Raw genomic sequence first — 21,367 nt, forward strand, 5'->3', positions numbered from 1 at the left:
AGGGAGAGGGAAACACCGATTAAAACTCTCGACTTGAAAATGTTTATTGCTGGGATTCTGATTCTCTGTCGAAAGTGCGGACACTGGGAGAAATGTCCAACATTTGGGATGAGAGGTGCCCCTAACTGTAAAATAGGTGTCAGGGAAAGTTCAAGAGCATTTTGTATTTCCAAAGGATTGAGAACCAAGTGTAACAGAGTTAATGTAGGCTAACGTGCAGTTGTATTGGTTTTGTACCATATTGGTACTAAAAGTTAGGTTTGGGGGCACCTGGGTGGCTCATTTGGTTAAGTGTCTGCCTTGGGCTCAGGATATGATCCCAGGGTCCTGGTGTTACAGGATCACAGGGTTCTTGTCTCATGGAGTCACAGAATGAATCTCGTGGATGCAAAGGGGTGAAGTGAATTGAAAGTTATTAAGTGAAGGTGAGAGCAGAAAGCAAAGAGGAAGCTCTTTCTAGAGGGGGAGGAGTCCCGAATGGGTTGCCACTAGGGCTTTTAGTGGCAGTCTTTTCTGGAGAACTGACTGGGGAAGTGGCCTTGAGTTTCTTGTGCCATCTTGGTTTGAGCATGGACTATTGACAACACCCTTAATGACTTAATTCTTTGAGGTTTGGCCAATTTCTATGATATAGTATAGCCGCCAAAGAAAAGCACTCCCTAACATCCGAGGCCAGGTGGTCTGTTTCCCTATCTCTTGTTCACTCTGGTGTAGCACTTCTGCCTGCCAGGAATAGTTTCAGAGCCCAGCCAGGGGCCCCCCCGCTTCTCCCTGCCTGTGCCTTAATCCTTTCCTTATTTACTGGGATTGAGCGCCACATTGGGCTCCCAGCTCAGTGGGGAGCCTGCTTCTCCCTCTGCTGCGTCCACCCTCCCGCCTTCCTGTGCTTGCCCAGTGGGCGCTCTCTCTCTCTCAAATAAATAAAATACTTTTTAAAATAAATGAAAAGATTTGTTGATTTGTATGCTATTCCTATTTAGTCAACATAGTCAATTTCAATGGATTGAAATGATGTGAAAGTTTTGGGGTAAAAAAATACCACTCGTTTAAATATGGCTATTTATATCCAAAGCACAAAGAGTAGGTTAATTAGCATACCTTTAAGCAACCACAACGCAAGGTCAAGATTGGGTTAAGTGGTTTTTTTGTTTACATCAGGTATTTTTGTTACTTTCTCTTATTGCCTGAATTCTCTGGTGCCTCTACTAAAGTCACTTTTGATGACTAGGGTTTTTTTTTTCTAAAAGGGGGTGGGATGGGGGAATACTTGAATAACTGGACATGAGGGAAGGGTTTTTTTTTGTACATTTAAACTTGTATGTATTATTATTGGATTCAGTTTCTCAGGTGAAGTGTTTTTATTTTTTTTATTTTTTTGAGATTTTATTTATTTATTTGACAGAGAGAGAGACAGCCAGCGAGAGCGGGAACACAGGCGGGGGAGTGGGAGAGGAAGAAGCAGGCTCCCAGCAGAGGAGCCCGATGTGGGGCTCGATCCCAGACTCCTTGGATCGATTAACGCTTAACGACTGAGCCACCCAGGTGCCCCTCAGGTGAAGTGTTTTTAGAGTGATTCGTGTGGGATGGGAGAAGAAATAATCCTAGAGTATAACAACAGACATTTTGTGGTAGAAGAAATAAAAGGGGCGCGCCTGGATGACTCAGTTAAGCGTCTGCCTTCGGCTCAGGTCATGATCCCAGGGTCCTGGGATTGAGCCCCATATCGCATCGGGCTCCCCGCTCAGCTTCTCCCTCCCTGTGCCATTTCCCCCCCCCGCTTGCGCTCTCTGGCTCACTCTCTCTGTCAAATAAATACAATCTTTAAAAGAAAAGAAAGAAATAAAACAATTGTTTTAAGTTTACATAGAACAATATTCCTTAATATATTCTACCACTGATCTGAATTCACACTTAGCTGGAGAAAATCTTATCTTTTGCTTTTGCTTCTTGGAGACATCTCGTCACATTCTCCAACTGGAAACTCCTTGTGAAATGAGATCAGGTATATCTTCAATTTCAAGAAAAGGCCCATTTGGCTCCTGAGATTTGGAATCTTTGTGTCCACAGTTGCCAGGTTATTGGCACTGCCTGGGTTGAGCTCGCACAGTCGACCGTTTCTTCAGTTAGGGGAATGTGTATGGTCTTGCCGGTCTGTTGTCTGCCACACCTGAGGAGAACTCAGAAGAGAGTTGTTCTGTGACTGTTTCCTATACAAAGGATAGGTTTGTTGGTGCGTGTTTTATTTTGTTTTATTCTTTTAAGTTGTACTCCTAATATTTTAAGAAGATTCTATAATTAGAGACATGAAAACTTCCAGGATTAATGCACTGAAGTGATTTAAGGAGCATATTCTGAGTTTTTCAAGAAGTGGGTTAACTGCTTTAAGAAGAATTTCTGGAAGGCACATTTGCAGGCCCAGCATCCCTGACTGAGTGACACTGACCAAGCTTTACATTTCACGTCTGGAGAGAAAAAGGCAAACTGGAGTTTGGGCAGAGTTTCAGCTCTAAGCCTGGCTACACAAGAGCAGACAAAGCCCTAAAAGTATAGGCCCTGAGTTTTTAAAACTGTCCTTATATATTATATACGTTGTGGTGTGTGTATCTTATACGAGTTATGAAAGGATGGCAAATAGGTTCTGATTTTTTTTATATACTGCACTTTGGAGACTGCCACTCTTAGCAGCAGATAGTGCCTGAGGGGTTAGTGGACTATGACCTGTAACAAAGGACTCCGCAGTAAAATACCATAATTCCTTGATCTGCAGAGGCCGATTATTGGTAAGATGCACTGCAATGTCGTGGTCTCTGAGGGGCACATAGAATACCACCACCAGTGTACATATAAAGATTTACTCCTGTTTCAGAAACTTTAAAATATGAAGTTGTATGTCTTAGATTTATAGAAATATGGTAAATTGGGAAAATAGTGACTTACCCAGAGCTACACAGATTTCTTTACTACAGGACTTCATAGAGCTTTTAATATGTGAATTGTTAATGATGAACATTGGATGGAATACAGTATAGTTAGTGACTCCCAGATGACTCTGGAACCTTTTTTGTTTGTTAACGGGCAAAATGCGAAAGACCTAAAATTCACCATTTTAACCATTTTAAACTATACAATTCAGTATCATTAAATACGGTCCCAAGATTATGCAACCATCACCACTGTCTGGTTCCAGAACTTTTTCATAACCCCAAAAGGAAACGCTGTACCCCTTAGATAGTCACTCCCCATCCTGGAATTTTGATTGAATTCTGAAACTCAGTTTGATAGACATTGCTCTAAAATAATGTGCAAAGTATCTAGTATTTTCTACAGTAGCCATTATGGGAAGTATTGAACATTTCTTCTTTTTTTTTTTTTTTTAAGATTTATCTATTAGAGAGTGTGTGTGCACGCATGTGAGAAGGGGGAGGGGCAGAAGGGGAAAGAGAGAATCGGAGCAGATTTCCTCCTGAGCACAAAGCCCAGTGCAGGGCTCAATCTCATGACCCTGCGATCATGACCTGAGCCGAAGTCGGGAGTTAGAGGCTCAACTGACTGAACCACCCAGGCGCCCCTATTGAACATTTATTTGAATTAACATTTCTGTGGTATTGTAGAAAACATCTAATTTGGGGGAAAGAAGACATTTTAGAGCTCAAGGGGCTCAATAGCAGGTTAGTGTCAGAGCTGGAATTACAGTCTAGTTCTTTAGACATCTAGCGTTCTTTTCACTGTGCCATACATCTAGATTCAGCAAGGTAAATTAGTTAGATACCTTCTTTCATGAATTGTTTTGTATTTTTGTTTCATCAATGGATAAATTAAGATTTATAACCGAGGGATGCATAGGTGGCTCAGTCAGTTAGCCATCCGTCTTTTGGTTTCAGCTCAGGTCATAATCTCAGGGTCCTGGGATTAAGCCCTGTCTTGGGTTCTGAGCTGAGCATGGAGTCTGCTGGAGATTATCTCCCTCTCCCTCTGCTCCTGCCCCTGCTTGCTCTCTTTTTTCTCTCAAGTAAATAAATAAAATATTTAAAAAAAAAAAAAAAGATTTGTAACCGAGACTAATGACAGGCCACACTGTGTGTCTATAATGGACCATCTGTATACTTTCTGGAATATACCACTTGGGGGGTGATAATATACCAGCTAGCCAAAGAGGAGCGTTATGAACGGTATTCAGTCATTTGCCCTGCTTATTGATCATAACTGTCTCTCAGTATCAGCGTTGTAGTGTGAGGTGCCTTGCAAATAGAATAGGTCAATTGCAACAGTCTGTAAAGATGTTAGGAAGAAACTACTTGAATAATTTGTTGCTAGGAGTCTTTCACGTCAGAGCTGTCACCGTGTTTTGAATTTTAGCTTGGAAGTAACATGCATGTTTCATGTGACTTCTTTGAAGACCATTGTGCATCTCCATAAGCAGTTATTAATGTTATATTTCCTTTTAGGACAAGAAGGAGATGGCCATCAGTGACTGCAACAAAGGTACAACTTTTTAGTCTTATTATATGTTAACATATAAGAGCATTACCTCAGCTGGACAAATAGTCACATGTGTGTAGTTGACCTTTAGCAACATGGGTTTGAACTGCATGGATCTACTTATACATGGATTTTTTTTCAATAAATACAGTAAAGAACTCTAAATGTATTTTCTCTTATGATTTTTGTATTAACATTTTCTTTTCTCTAGTTTCCATTCCTGTAAGAATCTGTAGTACATAGGAATAGTACATGTTAATCAACTGTTTGTTACTGGTAAGGCTTCAAGTCAACAGTAGGCTATTAGTAGTTAAGTTTTGGGATTTTGGGCTGCATGGGGGTTGGGGGCCAGCGCCCCTAACCCCCGCATCGTTCAAGGGTCTCCCGTACTTTATATGTGTATACTCTTACTCGGGGACCTTTGAAGAAGAAGCTTTATAGTTCCGCCTTCTTAGAGGTGCTATAGTCATCGTAGCATAAACACACATTTGAATGGATAGTTCTGTCAGTTTATCCTGTATTAGTAAATATGTGAAGAAAAATTCAAAGCTACCTTGGCAACAGAAACTTGCGGAACAGAATTTACTTCCTGTAGTGTCTAAATTACTTTCCTCGGGGATTGAAATTGAAGATCTTAGCTGCTGCTAGGGCATATGGATCTTTGTGTTTGTGGGGAAGGGGACAGCTGCGGTGAGGGGCGGCTTCTGTTAGGGAACTGGTAGTCTCTTCACATGCAGAATTCTTCCAGACCCACTTGCTGTCATTTTAATTACTTTTCAGGTTCCACACAGTGAACCGAGACTTCGCTGTCTGATACCTGAGTTCCGATACGGTCTTTTCATCCCACCAACTTACAGAGACACTCCCAGCCATGCGATCTCATTTGGTGGTTGGTGGTTGGTTGGTTTGGGTTTTTTTCTTGTCTTGCCTTTCTGACCAGCTTGGTTTGGAAGACACACATAATCACTTTTCTTTGCATCCTACTACTCATGAGTTCTAGGAAATTACTAGTTTTTGGAAATTTTTTTTTCGGTTTTCCATCTTTGGATAATACTTTCTTAGAGAATTGAAAAGTTAGAAAGAACCTTATATGTTATCTGGTCCTACTCATGCTCGGCATGAATTTCTCTCCTTTTTTTTTCTTCTTGACAGTAATTAATCACCTTCTCTTTTGGCTCCCTTTCTTTACTACTTGGTATTTCTTGGTGTCCGAACGAAATGGTTAGTACCTTTGAATCTAGCAAAGTACTTTCGATCTATTATATGTTAGGCTGGAGCTAATGCTGAATGTGCTGTTTTGTTTGGAGGAAGGTGTTGAACTTTAATTTATGTGAGACATGTGGCTGAGAAGAGTTTAAATTAGGAACGTGTTACTGATGTTCAGACCCTCTTTCTGTAACCAGATTAGAAAATTCCTTGTAAACCTGGTTAGCAGGGCATACAGTAGGAGGCATAGTTCATTCCCAGCTGTACCCCTAAGTGTAGGAGCCTTGCCAAGAAAATGAGGAAGTGGAGGAAAGTGTTTTCAAGGTTGTTGGGGGATTTGCCTGAACCAGTACTCATGTGCTTATCCATAGTCTGTGGACTGCACGCACTGTATCCAAAGGCAAAATCACTGACAGTGGTATGGTTCATTTGTATCAAGGTCCCTTCCGCCCCCACCTCAGTACTCCAGACACAGTTCATAAACCTTGGCAGAGGACTTAACAGCGTCTTCCTGAGGTCATATTGGAGCTCGTTAGCACTAATCACATGCCACTCACCTTAGAGTTTTCAGCTTTGGCATAAAGTTAAAGTTCATTCTCTTTATATGGATCAGGAAAGAAAATCACATGTTTAGGATGCTATGTTGATTTTAGAGGTTTTTATAAAGTACTCTTGGGACAAGTTCTTTCTCTTCAATATATATTTGCATTGCTAGAATAGGAGGCAGTATCTGGGTTAAAATGTAAATTAGGGGGTTGGGTTTTTTAAAAGATGTAGTAGAGGTCACTGGAGAACTTCTCCTATGGATATTATGATATTGCATTTGGGGATATTTTAAGAGAATACGATGTACCAGACTAAGGGGAGGTTGACTACATGTAAAGTTGAAATGTTATGGGATTTGGGTTCTTTCAGAAAACCTCTGAACCAGTATCGCCCCCTAACTACTGTACCATTTCTCTGATCCTCTTCGTCACTATAATAATCTATACTTGCTATGTCTATTTTGTCTTCTCCCATTCTCTCCTCATTCCACATCCACTGGGCTTCTGTTCCATCCATGCCGCTGGAAACTCATCTTGTAAACATCACCCACCACTTTATCTTGCTTAATTCAATAGTTGCCTCTCTGTCCTCTCTTTACCTCCCCAAAGCATTAGTACGGTGTGTCATTCGTCAGGTTTTTTCTGTTTCATTGGCTATTCCTACTCTGTTTTGCTGGCTTCTGTGTTAGCCTCGACATTTTTAAAGTCACTAGATCTTGGTCCCACATAGAGCTCTCTTATTTTTTTTCCTCTCTAAATTTTCCTTGTATGATCTCATCCAGTTCTGAAACATTAAACGCCATCTGTATGCTGCAGTTTATATCTTCAGCTCTTCCCTGTGGTCTGGACCCCAGTATCCCATTGCAAACTTGACATCTCAAGATTCTTGGGTGTCTGGTAAGCAGTGAAGATTTAAGGTGCCCGAACAGGCTGGGGCCTCCCCAGTCCACTCACCCACATACCCACAAACAACTTGCAGTTTGATTTTTTTCATTCTTATAAACAGCATTTCCATCCATTCACTTGCTTATTCTTTCTTTCATTCCACCTGGTTAAATTAATTAGCAAGTCCTATGGGCTCTAATTCAAAGACATATGCTTAGTCTGGCCTTTTCTCTCCCTCTCCACAATGACCAGCTTAGCCAACATTCTCTGTCATCTGGACCACTGCAGTAGGCTGCCAGCTGTCTCACTGCTTTCATTCTTACCCTCCACGCTGCAGCCAGAGGAATCCTTTAAAACTGTAAATCAGATGATGTCTTTAGTGTGCTTGAAACCATTCCAGTGGCTTCTCATCACACTTAGGAAAAAGTGTAAGTGCCTTTCCCTGGCCCACAAGGCCTCCATGATCTGGTCCTTGCCTGTATCTTCAGCCTTACCTCTTCCCCAGCCCCAAACCTAGTCCCTAACATGCCAAGGTGGTTATTGTTTTGGCGCCTTTACTCTTGTTGGTCCCTTTTCCTGGTACACTTCTCCTTTCAGATGGCCGGCCTCCCTCATATACTCCCTTTTCGTAGTCATTGACCACCGTCTGAAGTTACCTTATTTCCCCTTTCACTTGTATTTACTTACCTTGTTTCATTTTTCTGTGTAGCACTGTGACTGTCTGAAATTATATACTCGATGCTGTCTCCTCTTGCTACTAGAGTAGCTTAACGCTTTGCGAGGAGGAGGTCTTGTCTGTCTTGTTCACCACTCTACTCCAGAGATCCACTACGTGAGGTGCGGGTAATAGGTACTAGAGAAAGAGTTACTGAAAACACGAATGAATAAAAATTGAGTATATTACTTGAAGAAGAAAAGTTCTAGAGCTGTGACCTTGCTGTCTAACAGAAAAAGAAACAACTCAGAAGAGTAGGGGAAATGCAGCATAGTTGATCCAAAACACGGGCAAAGGATTTGCAGAAGGGCAGTCGGTGCTGGATAAAGGGCTGGGTATTACGCATCGGTGACGTAAAGGTGTTGGAACAGAAGTCTGACGCAACAATGAGGGTTTAGCTAAAAATGTGACCTCGGTAGTCAAGGCATAACCTTGGTTGTTGAAGCCTGGAAAGAGAATGACAGCAGAGTCTGCCACCAAACTATTTTCCCTCAACTCTTTAATTTGTACCTTCAGATTCTCTCTCACTTTTGCACTGTGCACATGGGCTCTGTGTTCTGGCCCATTCTGAACTAGACAAAGGACAAGTATGTGAAAACAGGACTTTGGGTGTAGACCTGAGTTTCATAAGCTACAGCCAACAAGCCAAATCCAGCCTGCCACCTGCTCGGGTACAGCCCCCGAGCTGAATATGGATTTTACATTTTAAATGGTTGGAAATCAAAAGAGAAATATTTTGTGGCATGGGAAAATTATATGAAATTCAAAGTTCAGTGTCCATAAAGAAAGGTTTCTTGGAGTACAGCCATCTTTATTTACTTCTACACCGTCTGTGGTTTCTTTTGTGCTACAGTAGCAGGGTTGTGTAGTTGTGAGAGAGATGGTCTGTCCTGCAAAGTGGGAATTATGTACTGTCTTGACCTTTCCAGAGCAAGTATGCCAGTGCCAGGTGTAGCCTTTGACGAATGACTCTTCCTTTTAGACCCTTGGAGGCTGGTTAATAAAGAAACACTATAGCTAGGCGCATGCAGGCCCTTTCTCTCCATGGTGACAATGATTTCTTCTCTTTTTACAGCAATTCAGCTAAACCCCAGCTACATCAGGGCAATACTGAGGAGAGCAGAGTTGTACGAGAAAACGGACAAACTAGACGAAGCCCTGGAGGACTATAAATCCATATTAGAGAAAGATCCATCCATCCATCAAGCAAGAGAAGCTTGCATGGTAAACCTGAGTTTTAAAAAATATTTTTTGTTCTGTTCCCTGTGTTGCTACTCCGTGAATCTTAAATAATCCTCTGGAACCCAACTACCTTCCATTTATATATTTTTAAGGGCTTATCAAAATATATGGGAGATCTAACTTTGAAGTGGTGGTCACAGACCCTCTGTGACCGTGTCCCATTTACTCTCCATTCTGTAAGTGTTACCTGTGTAAACCTTTAATCCGTAGGGTTGACGGGAACTCAGCTTCATTGTTGGACTAGGGAAATCTTGTACAGTTTAGTCCAGAATGAGTCTGAGTATTAGAGGTAATAAACTTCGGGTTTTCCCCTTCCTTTTCAGTCACCAAGTTTCTGTTTACTATCATATGGCCAGCATACTTCCAATTAAGTATATTTTAGATTAGTCTTATCTTTCTTAAAGTTACTCTTACTCTTGTCCATGGTACTACAGATCCTCTTGGTTCTAATAAACATCATAATATTTTTATGTCAGTCATCAATTAGCTAAATGTTACTGGTTTTCTCCCCTTAAAAAATAACTCCAGGGGCCCTTGGATGGTGCAGTCGGCTGAGCCTCCGACTCTTGTTTTCAGCTGGGGTCATGATCTCAGGGTCGTGAGATCAGGCCCCACACTGGGCTTCTCAGGGAGTCTGCTTAAGATTCTCTCTCCCTCTGTCTCTGCCCCTCCCCTTGTGCTCTGTGTCTCTAAAATAAATAAGTCTTAAAAAAATTAAAAACCCTCCAAATCTGTGCCTCTAGTTTTAGCACACTCTACCTCTAACGTGCAGAGACATGCTACAGAATCCGATGTATAAGCGTTATTGCCCCCCAACTAGTGGATGTTCAAATAAGTTCGGGAAACACTGGCTTCATGAAGCAGGTTTCTTCACTGCCAAACTTTTCAGAGAGCCATTAGGATGGAGAGGTCTGTCGTGGACACCAGCGCGCAGCGGAGATCGCAGGCCTCCAGCAGGCAAGTGAGGAGGGAAGCTGCAGACATGTTTTATTTAAGCCAGACTTTTGTTGTTGGTTTTTAATTGAAACCAGCATTTAAACATGGGAAGATTTTACTAGATGAAAATCTAAGTCGGACCCCTCTTCGAGTTCGGGAGATTTGGACATCCTGGGTCCTTCTTGAACGGCTGTGTGTTGGCATCCAGCTGGCACTCTCCAGTTGGCCACTGACTCCACCACTCTCTGTTGCCTGCCGGAACACGGATTCCTTTCCTTACTTACATTTCCTGTCTGGCTGCCGAGAGCGTCTGAGCCCCTGCTGTGCAGGATTTCACTTCAGACGTGAGAAATGTTGACTAATCTCCCTGCATTAATGTCCTAGGTGGTTTGGGTTTTGTTTTGCTTTGTTTTTTGCACACACTTGAGATGAATTCCTTCAATAATAACTGATCTTTTATTTATTTAGAAGTGAAATAATGGGAGACAGACTGGTTTGGATCATTTAAAAACATAAGCAGTTTGAAACCGGTTTTAACCCTTTATCTGATCTTTAACATCTCTGAATGGTGGTAGGATTGACTTAAATTTGACACAAGGAAAGGGAATAGAGTTCTTAAAATTTTAGCCAAACTCTTGGGAGCCTTTATTCTTGTCACATTGGTTTTAAACCTTCTGTAAAAGGGAGCCTTTTATATTAGTTGTTATATGCATAAAGAATTTATTTTATTTTGAATTATTATAACTGGGTTGTTACTAAAATTACAAGTGCTTAGGGCCAATTACAGGGCTAAGGCAGCTCTACAAGACTCTAATCTAGATCCCTGGTTTTCAGGTGAGATGTTTTGGTTTCCAGGGACATTTGGCAATGTCTGGAGACACTTTGATTGGCATGACCGGAATGGTACTCTTGGCATCTAGTGGCCAGGGATGCTTTAAACCTCCTATAATGCACAAGACAGCCCTCACAACAAAGAACTACCTGGTCCAGATTATCAGTAGTGCCAAGACTGAAAAACCCTGAGTAGGTGATTCATTTAGGAACATTCAATATTGATCTGACCCCTTCTCAACAAATTAGATTATATTAAGAAAGGACTTCAAGTTAAAAAATACAAGTCAGCCAAAAAAATTAAAAATATATAACCCATAATCCTACCACCTAAATATACCACTGTAAACATCTGGAGTGTATTTTTTCAGAAATCTTTTTGTCTATATATTTACCAGATTTTTATTGAGGTCCTCCCTGGGCCACTGTGCCAAGAACTGGGCATGTAGCAGTGAGCCAGAGAAAAGTGCTGTGTCTGTAGCTCACCCAGAAATGCTTGGTTTTTCCGTATTTAATAGCATCTTATATACGTTCATCATCCATCCTGACTTTCACATTAAGCTTGTTTCTCAAATTCAAAATAAAGCCAAAAGATTTTTCACCAACCCTTGTTTCTCTTTCTCCCTCAGAGATTACCTAAACAGATTGAAGAACGTAATGAAAGGCTAAAGGCAGAGATGTTAGGTAAGTTTGCTTCCCTTACTTTCTCATGACCCTAGTAGCTAGGAGGGGGGCATGAGGGACAGCAGGGTTTTGTACTCGCTGGAGGAGAACGCAACAGTTAGAAGTCGCTTTGGGGCCCGTCATTTGTGGTGTGAGCCATACCATGGTGCTAGCGAGGTCTGTGCTGTCTTTGACTCCAAAAGGGTTAGAGTGGCTTAGAGAGGATGTCAGCTTTTGAAAAACTAAACTTGTGTTTTGTTTTTCCTGAGAAATTTTCTTGCCTTCAAGAATGCAAACATGATTCAACCTGGGATCCTACTAACCTCTCTTTCAGATCATGAATTTCATGAAAACAGTTGAGTTTCTTCGTTGAGTAAACGACTTAAGTTTTTAATTTCATTAGAGTACAGCTACTGCAAGTCGAAACCGTGTCAGAACCAAAGGAATGTTTGTTTTGAAATTGGCATTGAGAGTCCCATTAGCGTTTGAGAAGACACGAGAGGGCAGCAGTTAGGAGTAAATAGTGAGGGGACAGAAAACTGTGAGTGGAGTGCAGGGCAGATGGACCCAATGGTTTAGTTCTCGTATCTGCCAAAGCATTTTATAGTTGGAATCAGAGAAGCGCTCCCATGAATAGTCTGTTTGACTAAGGGGAGTAAAGGTTCTTGGACAGAGACCTGCCCAGCATCTTCTGATCATAACCTGTCTGATATTTCCCTGCTCAAGATCTGCTTTGTGTTCTTTCTTATGAATATTTTCTAAATCTACCATGTGAATTGAATTTAATATATTGCAATCACATGGGCCTAAAGGAAAATTCTTAAAATAAATTGAGCTTGGCCATTCATGACCTTTAGGCATCATATCCAGAGAAGGAGAGCATATTTTTGAAACATCACTGCTAGCAGAGCTGATTGAGAAGAAGCCGTTAAACCTAAACAGTCCACAGCCCTCTGGCCCCTGCTGAGAACTGTTCTAGAGTTGGGGAGACTTCTGGAGCCTTCCCCAGTTTTTCCAAAAGACACTCTTTCCCTAATTTACATATTTAAATTTGACACCATGTTTGAGCAGAAAAATTATTTTGGAGGTGCTCTTTCTTCAAAGAAGAGGGAAAAAAGCATTTTCCACCTATTCTAACAATGACCCTTTGTTTTAGAAAAAAGATAGTATGTGTCCTTAGCTGAGCTGTATTTCATGCTGAAAGAGATGATGTCAGGGTGCCATGGTGGACTTGGAGAAAACCCTTAGGCGTTGTTCTCTGGGTCCATTTTTTTGAGCCAGTATGAAACCCTAAAGGGATGGATATAAACTGAATCTTGCAGCCATTGTCCATTCCAGATGGAATCAAAACTACACTTCTCCTTGCCTGGCTGGCTCAGTCACTCTAAATTCTCATAAGCTGAAGTTTCTGTCTCCAGGGCTTTGGGTTTTACTTATATTGTCCTCTTTGTTTGAAATATTCAAGTTGAATTCATTCTCAGTTGCTTCTGTAATAAATTCTCCTCTCATCAGACTTAAACAGTTTAAGTTGTTTGGTAAGTATTATGTCAGTTTGTTACTACACAGAAATAATGTGAATGTCTAGACTCCTTTATCTTCTTACTAAGTATAAGGATCACAAGTAAGATATTGCTTCCAGGTGTTCCCCACCATCGGAGAGCCTAAAAGGGAGAACGCGCTCTCTGTATGGGATCTTAGCCCCACAAAAGCTCTCTGGAGTTCTCCCTCCCTGGTACAGATGCCATAAGTGAGCTTCCTGTGCTGCGAGGTCCTGGGAGGCTCCTTACTGTGCAAAATAATGCCACTGCTTAGACGCTCAGAGCAAGTGTTTTGCAGCGGAGTGCACGATTTTTAGTGCTGGTTTCCCTGGAAATTGCTGGCTCCTGCTGAAAAACTAGCAGTTAAAGATGAGAAAAACTGCTCAACACCATTTGTCATTGGCGTTTATGAAGTTAGGTAATCATTTAACAAGCTGAGCTTTTATTGAACTTTGTCCGGTAATCTTCGACTTGCTTTTTCTTTTCTCAATAACTCAACTTCCTTTTCGTAAGAAAGAAGAGCTCTGTAGCTGCCTCCCTGGGGAAAAAAAAAATCCCAATTGGAATAATGAAAGGGTAGAGCATACTTAAACATATTGCTCCTCCCTTTCTAGCTTCTCATTTAGAAACATCGTTCGAACAAGCGTGGCGACCCAGAGTGGCCGTCAGCCATAGGGCGACGCAGAGGGGCCCCCCAGGTGCTCCAGAGACCTTCTTTTTAAGAAAATCTTATGTGATTACACCAAATCAGAACAGCTAGTAAAAAAATAGGCATATAGAGAACAAAGAGTGGTATTTATTTCCTTGCTCATCACAGAGAACAAGCACGTTGGCTTCAGATTTGAGGAAATCAGTCAGCAACTGGCATGTTTCCTGTTGTCCTTTTCTCTGGGAAGATCAGCCTTGTGGCCATAATAAGCCAGGAAATTTAAGCTTTAGAAGGACCCAGGGTATGGTTCGTGGTCAGCGCCCTGTTTATTTGGCTTCGCTCACATCTACTGATTCCCTTTTTTTTTTTTAAATAGGAGAACTTCTTTTTATTTTTTATTTTTTTAAAAAGATCTTATTTATTTTTTGGAGAGAGATACAGAGACAGAGATAGCGAGAGAGAGCAGGAGCAGGAAGGAGAGGGAGAAGCAGGCTCCATGCTGAGCAGGGAGCCCGCCACAGGGCTCCGTCCCGGGATCACGATCTGAGCCGAAGGCAGGCATTTAACCAACTGAGCCCCCCAGGTGCTCCAGAGAACTTCTTTTTAAGAAAATATTACGTGATTACACCAAATCAGAACAGCTAATTGAAAAAAGGCATATAGAGAACAAAGAGTGGTATTTTATTTGTATCAGTCCAAATGTATAGCATTTATTATAATCAGAATAACCAGGCAAGTTTGAGGAACATAAAAATTTGAAATCAGATTTGGATAGTAGGCACAGCCTATTATGAGTATCTATATCTAATTTATTTCTGGTTTTGATTTCACAGCATTAAATTTTTTGTGCACATAGGTAAATAGTAGAAACCATTTCCAAGGTAGAACTGATGAGACATTTTCAGAATCCCTGCGGCCCCGGCTTGGCGGGCGGACCCTGCGGGCGGTGCTTAGCGCACTGCCGCCTTCAGGAGCGCCTCGAGCCGCAAGGCTGCTCACCCTTGCGGGGGACGGGCGGGGGCCTTCCTGGCGTTGGGTTCTGTCTTCAGGGGGCGACGAGGGGAGGCCGGCTGATGATGCTAACCTACATCTCTGAATAAGCCGGGGCTGCAAATAGAAAAGAATGGGCTGAAGCCTTTCGTCATCATCGTTTGTAAATTGTTTTGTCCTGTATCCTGGCCCAGCCATGAAACCTCAAACAAGTAGAATTGTTCAGGATCTGTACATGTATGTTTGTGGTTCTTCCTTGATCTCCTGTCATCTCGTATTGAACTATGAGGTAGAAGATAAAGTTGTTTGCTTTCTCCAAAAAGTAGCATGGGCTATTTTCACATCATGCAAGAGGGACGCTCCGCCCGGCAGCCGGTCCCGCCAGTCAGTCCCGCCAGTCACTAGAGACAGGTGTCCACCATCAGTTTTCAGTACCAGGCTTCTGATCAAGATTCCACTGGCCAGCTACAGAAGCAAGTTCAAAGTGCACGTGTTCGGGCTCCACCCCCATCCTGGTGGATCCGAGATCGGGCAGGAGTGCAGCACTCTGAGTTCTGACAGCCCTCTGCTGCTTCTGGGGCACACTCGAGTTTACCCAGCACCGTGTGGGCGTGTGACTGCTACGTGGGGGCAGCGTGAGGCAGCTGAGGAGAGGACCGAAGGGGGGGGTGGAGGCGCATTGCAGGGGTGCGGCCAGGAGTGGTCAGCCGCTCTGCTCTGAGAGACCCTCCCGAGCAGAAGCAGCGTGTCTCTGAGTTTTGCCGTTCCCTCCTTGTGCGGTAGCTGCAGCAGAGAAAAAAGAAAAAGCAGACATTTCAGAACGCACTAGACCTGAGATCTCAGACGGCTCTCTGTGGCCAGCCATTCTTGCCATGTTCCGTTGCTGGTGTTTATTTGGACAAGCCGTCACTGGAGAAATCGAGTCAGCTCACTGTAGGTTGTCACCGTTTACCCAGTGGTAGCAGCTGCCACCCAGGTCCCGGGCTGGGGTTGTCGCAGTAGCAGGTAGAGCTTGTGTTCTAACGCTCCATGAAATGCTGCTCTTCTTACCTTAACCAAGAGCTGCCGGGCTCCTGTCCTGACCCGGAAAACCTAGAGCCACCCCTTGAAGCTCACTGAGTCCCCCAAAGGAACCAGAGACCAGGGGCCGGGCATAGCCCAGTAAGCCGTTCCTCTCACAGGCGCCCGCGCTGCTTCCTGCCTGGCCGCTCCGACGCACACCTGGGCCTTGCTCACCATCCAGCCTGGGCCTTCCTCCCGTACCCTCACCTCCTTACACCCTCTTGGAACATATTTCTGCTCTCCTGATTCCTGACGTTTCTCTGGTATTCGTTCCTGGCTACTAGCAGCCTCATGAGCGCACATTTCTGGACTGATCTAAGAACACCATCTTGCCTGATGCCATGATCAAGAACTACATATGGGAACTTAGGAGTAACTTGTTCATTAGCTTGGCAAGGATTTGACACATTCTTTTGGCTCTTCCTGTGCATTACATACTTTTCTGCTCTGCATGGTACAGCGTTCTAGAACCAGCTCCCTTACCCAAGGTCACAAGGAAATCTTGACATTGTCACTGACTCTTAAAACTGCTGAAGGCATACATGTGGATACCCTGGAAATCCAGGGTCTTGTTTTCATATTTCTCTTCATGCCACCCTGCCTAATACTCATTAGAGACGAGACATGCAGTGTTTTGGACTCTGGCCACAGGAGCGTCTCTGAATCACTTCCTTGCTGCAGTTATTCCATCAGGGAGTATCAGCCTGTAGGTTCTCACTGCCCTGCTTTCTGCCTTATTTCCTGGTTGTCACTCCTTCAGCTCCTCTCAAGAGAACTGCTCCCGCTTCTCTGACGGTTCTTGGTAAGGCTTATTTCAGCCTCCACGTTCACCCAAGAGCTCACATAGGCATTTGGTTTGGCTGTGAATTTTAGCTTCCATATTCTGTGTTGTCTTTTGATAAGGCTTTTACTCAGAGGAAAGCAAGAGGCAGCTTTTGTGGCTTAGGACCTGCCTCATAAGAGGAAATGCAGTGTTAGGATTCAGTTGTAGCCCGTTGGGCCCAAACCCGAGGGGTCTTAAGGACGTGAAAACGAATGGCATTGCTGGCTCCCCTCGGGGTAGATGGACTACTGCGTAGCTAGTATCTCCAAAGAGAAGTTACACATAATGAGTCCATTGGGTTATTGAGGTACAGTGTTGCTTGGAGGCCTAGAAACGAATATTCATCAGATCTGGATCCAGTGACCAGGGTTGATCTCTCGTCCTAAACGTTGTCTGAGCACAAGCAGTTTTGGACTCTTCTCTTTGCCTGCAGTCTAGTCTGGCAGAGGAGATCCTACGTTAGGGACATGCTGACACGTTCCGGCTGGGTGATGGTGTCAGATCTGCCGTAAGGGGAAATCAGGAAACCTGAGTACTGCCCCGTTAGGGAAGGTGTCAAATTTGGCAGCCAGTGGAAAGGGTGGCAGACAGGCTGGTTTGGCCAATGATCCTGTCTTAGGGACCAGGAGGCTGTGTTAGTCCCTGAGCGTCCATCCTGACTCTAAACAGCAGCGGGACAACGCGGTGTGATTGTGTATTTATGAGCATGACCCTCGACTGAAGCGCTTCTCTGCTGTTACCATAAACAGCAAAAGATGAGTTTTTCAGAAACCAAAAATTTGTTGGTTCGACCATAATATTTTGCTCTTTTCCCTTATGTTCTCACTGGCCTCAGTCTGATTTCAGAGTTGCCTTTTTTTTTAAGATATTATTATTATTATTATTATTACTTAGGAGGTGGGAGGGGCCGAGGGAGGGGGACAGAGAGAATCTTAAGCAGGCTCCACACCCAGTGCGAGCCAGATATGCGGCTCCATCTCACAACCCTGAGATCATGACCTGAGCCGAAATTAAGAGTCAGATGTTTAACTGACTGAGTCACCCAGGCGCCCCTTAAGATTTTATTTTTAAGTGATCTCTACACCCACCGTAGGGCTTGAACTGAGAACCCTGAGATTGAGTCACATGCTCTGCTGAGCCAGCCAGGCACCCCCCAGAGCTGCTTTACCCAACATTATAGACATTCGATGTTTGTTCAGTGAATAAATGGCTTCTTTCCCATGACGTTGCACTAATCTGTCAGAACCACCTCCAGGCTTTCTTCTGATTCATTCTTCCCTTTGCCACAGTGTTATTAACCCTTAAAGCTCCATTCTCAAATCATCAGTGGCCTTCCCTTGTGGCCCAAGAACCAGGGACCCGTGGCCTGGCTCATAAGAACCTGCCGGGACGTGCCCTTCCACCTGCCTGTGAGCCCGCCGGCCCCGGCTCGCCCTTGCCCACCGGTCTCCGCGCGTTCGGTCAGACCCTGCGCGCCTGCACCGCCCGCTCCGGCCCTGGCCGTCACTGGTGGGGATTCAGACGCACACCCTCCCAGGAGCAGCTCTGCCCGCACTCTGCGCCTGCTTACCTCTGCACCCGCCTCTGTGCGGATGGCCTGTCTCCCATCGCGGCTCAGCTGCTTCTGGTGCAGTGGCCGGCCCCGCTCCCCGCATCCCCACCACGCACAGCAAGGTGCCACACACGCGAACTTAGGACTGTTGGTCGAATTCAAGTCTGGTGACCTCAGGCCTTCCCCGACACGGAGCCTTTTTTTCGCCGTGTGTCTTCAGTAGGTGTCTCGGGCGTGTGGTGTCCATTGGCTCATTGAGCAAGTAGAACTTCTGTGTTCGGTTCTGTTCTGTTCTGGAGATGACAGAGTAAAACTATTGGGGAATGTTAGAAAGGCTGAGAACAGAAGAAAAGACAGCCTTCCGTGTGGTGCGGTCCTGGGAGAACCGGAAGCCAGGATTGGATTAGAAGTCCAAGAGACGGACTGGGGAAGCAGCTGCAGGGGGGTGTGGGGCGGGGACCCGCCAGGGGCCAGTGGAGGAGAGACAGAAGCTGGGTACGAAAAGTCTCATACAGCAGTGCGGTGCTAAGAAAGTTCCAGCAAAGCCACCGAGGAGCTACAGTTGCCTGTCAGAGCCCCTGGTCCACCCCTGCTGTGCTCGGTCGTGGCAGGGATGCCTCCTGCAGCGGAAGAAGCACGTTTTCACGAGTGCCACTCCCCCCAATCAGTTCAGCTGAAAGTGCAAGGCTCACGGTGCGGGGCACGGTCTGCAGCTAGTCAGGCAGAGTGAACACCCGCAAAAGGCCCTCACTGTCTCTCTCCATCGGCAGCTTGAATGCCTGTCCCCTTGCCATCTGTGGATCGCAGTGGCATGGCAGCGTCCTGTAACTCGCAGTTCCTGCGAGCGCTGCGGCGTGTAGTCCCCCGAGACGCCTTCCTCGCCGGCCCTGCACAGGCCGCGGGGCTCCTGCGTGTGTCTCCCCGCTAGACCGCGAGCGTCCCAGAAGCGGGGGGCAGCTTTGCTCTGTAGCTCCGCGAGCGTCACAGAGTAGATACTTCACAGTCGGCGCTCTCCGTGGTCGCCTGCGGCGAGGGGGCCTTGCGGCAGGCCCTCCATCCCGGCGGTGGGGGGCGCCCAACCTCAGCCTCGGCCGCCAGTCTCAGCGGCCCCGGAACAGAGGCTCGTGCGTGCGAGGTGGCGCTGCTGCTCGTGGGCAGCGCGATGCGAAGACCTCTCGAGATTCAGTCTCACTCCACTCACTCCGGAGAGCCAAGGACCGTGCCAGCAGTGACGTTCTAGTCGGCTTCTTTAAATGCCCCCCCCCCCTTCCTCAACCCCACGACACGCTGCCAAGGCTCTGGGGAGCTCCCGCTTGCCCAGGACGCCCCCTCCTGGCTGTGCTGGTGGCGGCCCCTGCCTGTGCGTGCGTCCACTCGAGACCGCGCTCGGCTGGCAGCGGCGGGCAGGGATGGGCTGTGCCGACGCGTCTCCCCGCACACGCGCGCCCAGCACGTGTGTTCAGGTTAGGGTTGGGGGGCCTAGGTTCTGGGAGCTTCCTCAGAATATGGTGAGCTTCTGGGGGCTCAATCTTAGGCTGGGACCAAAAGTTCTCTCCGTGAATTATTAGCAAAGGCCTTGATATTTAAACGCCATGTGTCTCTAAGCTCTTTGCCTGGGCTTTACTCCACGGTGGGAGGCCTCAGAAGGATAAAGCTGCTGCACGTGGGACGGCAGGAAGGAGCCTGGAGCTCCGATGATCGATGATCGGGGATTTCTTTCCCTTTGACCCGCATTCTCCTCTCCACTGGAAACAGACCTGCAAGGAAAATTAGAACAGTTTAGAAAAGGTCAAAACTGTGTGTTCGCCTGTCCCAGCCAACATTTTCCAAAACACTCTTAGTTCCAAATATTCCATCCCATTGCCCCATAAGTCCCTGTCAATCTCTCAAAAGTCCTGAAAACTCCAACTTGAGACATACAAACTCCGTGGCACTCATATACGTAGAATCAGCATAAAAATCCTTGGTTACACCATGTGTCTCAGTTTTGGCTACTGGACATGAACTCATCTGTAATTAATGCGTAAAACCTAGATCCTAGGGAGAAGAGACTAGACTGTTTTGGTGAGCGATGCTGTCAAATGAACAAGAGCCCCCCGTTTCCCGAGAAATGACGACTTTGGTGTAGAAGCTAAAGCTTTCTTTAGTGAAGCAGGAGGCCCTTGAGTCTGAACGCAGGCTCGGTAGAAAGCTGCCGAGTAGGACCAGACTCAGCAGGTGGCAGCTGCTTCCCGCCGACAACAGACTCGGAGGGTCCGCTGCCCTCCGCACCAGGCCCTGGGGCTTGGCAGGATACTTTCACCCCCCCGGGAGCAGCAGTTTGGCCATCACTCATCCCAGGGCCTGTGTCCTTGGTTGGCTCTGGCCAGTCTGGCCAGGAAGCTTTGCTCTCCCAGTGGGTGCCAGCAGGGCTCCCTCACAATCATCTCCAAAAGCACAGGCGTGGGGGTGGGTGGCCCTGAAGTGACCACATTGCCGAGGGCACTAACGGTTTCATAGTTTTTAAAGCAGGAATTTCTTTAACTGCAGAGAGATGCTCTTTATATTTTGTAATCCGATAGTAAGGCAGGATCAGTGGGGGTCTTCCTGCTTCTGTTTACTCCCCGTATTTATCTGAATTTTCCCTTTTACATTGCAGGTAAACTGAAAGATCTTGGGAACTTGGTTCTTCGACCTTTTGGGCTCTCCACTGAAAATTTCCAGATCAAACAGGATTCCTCTACTGGTTCCTACTCCATCAATTTTGTTCAAAATCCAAATAATAACAGATAACAAAGTTAACAGTAGCTTGTAAAGCTGGCTTGGAGATTGTGTGCTGCTTGCTATTAGCAAGGGGGAAGGCCCTGCCAATATTTAACTTTTAAAAGCATTTTATCTCAGAGACAGGCTATCCACTAGGGCCCAGTGCTCCCCTTCCCCTCTTGTTTTATGATCAGGGTGAAATGCACTTCTGATGTCATAAGCCTAATTTGGTTCCCATTTTAAGGTGGTGTCCGTGCAGCTGTTGCCCTTGGTTCTGGCTGTCATTTGCTTTGTCGGGGACGAAGCCTGCTTGTCAAAGCTGACCTCCCTGAGCTATACCCACGAGCCCAGCCAGTGTCTCCCGGCCTGAGCGGACCTGCCGGTCAGAGACTACCCAAACATGATTCCTGGGGTTCCCGCCTGCTGTTCCCTCTCCCTGATTACTCACACTGCCCAGGCTGCGGGTCTCCTGGTTTCCTCTGTGGTAAATAAACGCTTCTGTAACAGTC

General features: G+C 45.4%; 1 protein-coding gene across 1 annotated transcript in view; it reads left to right on the forward strand.

Moving 5' to 3' along the window:
• The window catches only part of TTC1 (tetratricopeptide repeat domain 1), a 46,604-nt gene extending 25,237 nt beyond the window's left edge, over positions 1–21,367 (forward strand). The window contains exons 5-8 of the mRNA XM_026510897.4: positions 4,446–4,482; positions 8,906–9,054; positions 11,469–11,523; positions 20,755–21,367. Of these exons, the coding sequence (XP_026366682.2) occupies positions 4,446–4,482; positions 8,906–9,054; positions 11,469–11,523; positions 20,755–20,888 (375 nt within the window). The 3' untranslated portion in view covers positions 20,889–21,367. The remainder of the gene's footprint in view (positions 1–4,445; positions 4,483–8,905; positions 9,055–11,468; positions 11,524–20,754) is intronic.

The sequence above is a fragment of the Ursus arctos genome, unplaced genomic scaffold, assembly GCF_023065955.2.
Source record: "Ursus arctos isolate Adak ecotype North America unplaced genomic scaffold, UrsArc2.0 scaffold_15, whole genome shotgun sequence".
NCBI lineage: Eukaryota > Metazoa > Chordata > Mammalia > Carnivora > Ursidae > Ursus > Ursus arctos.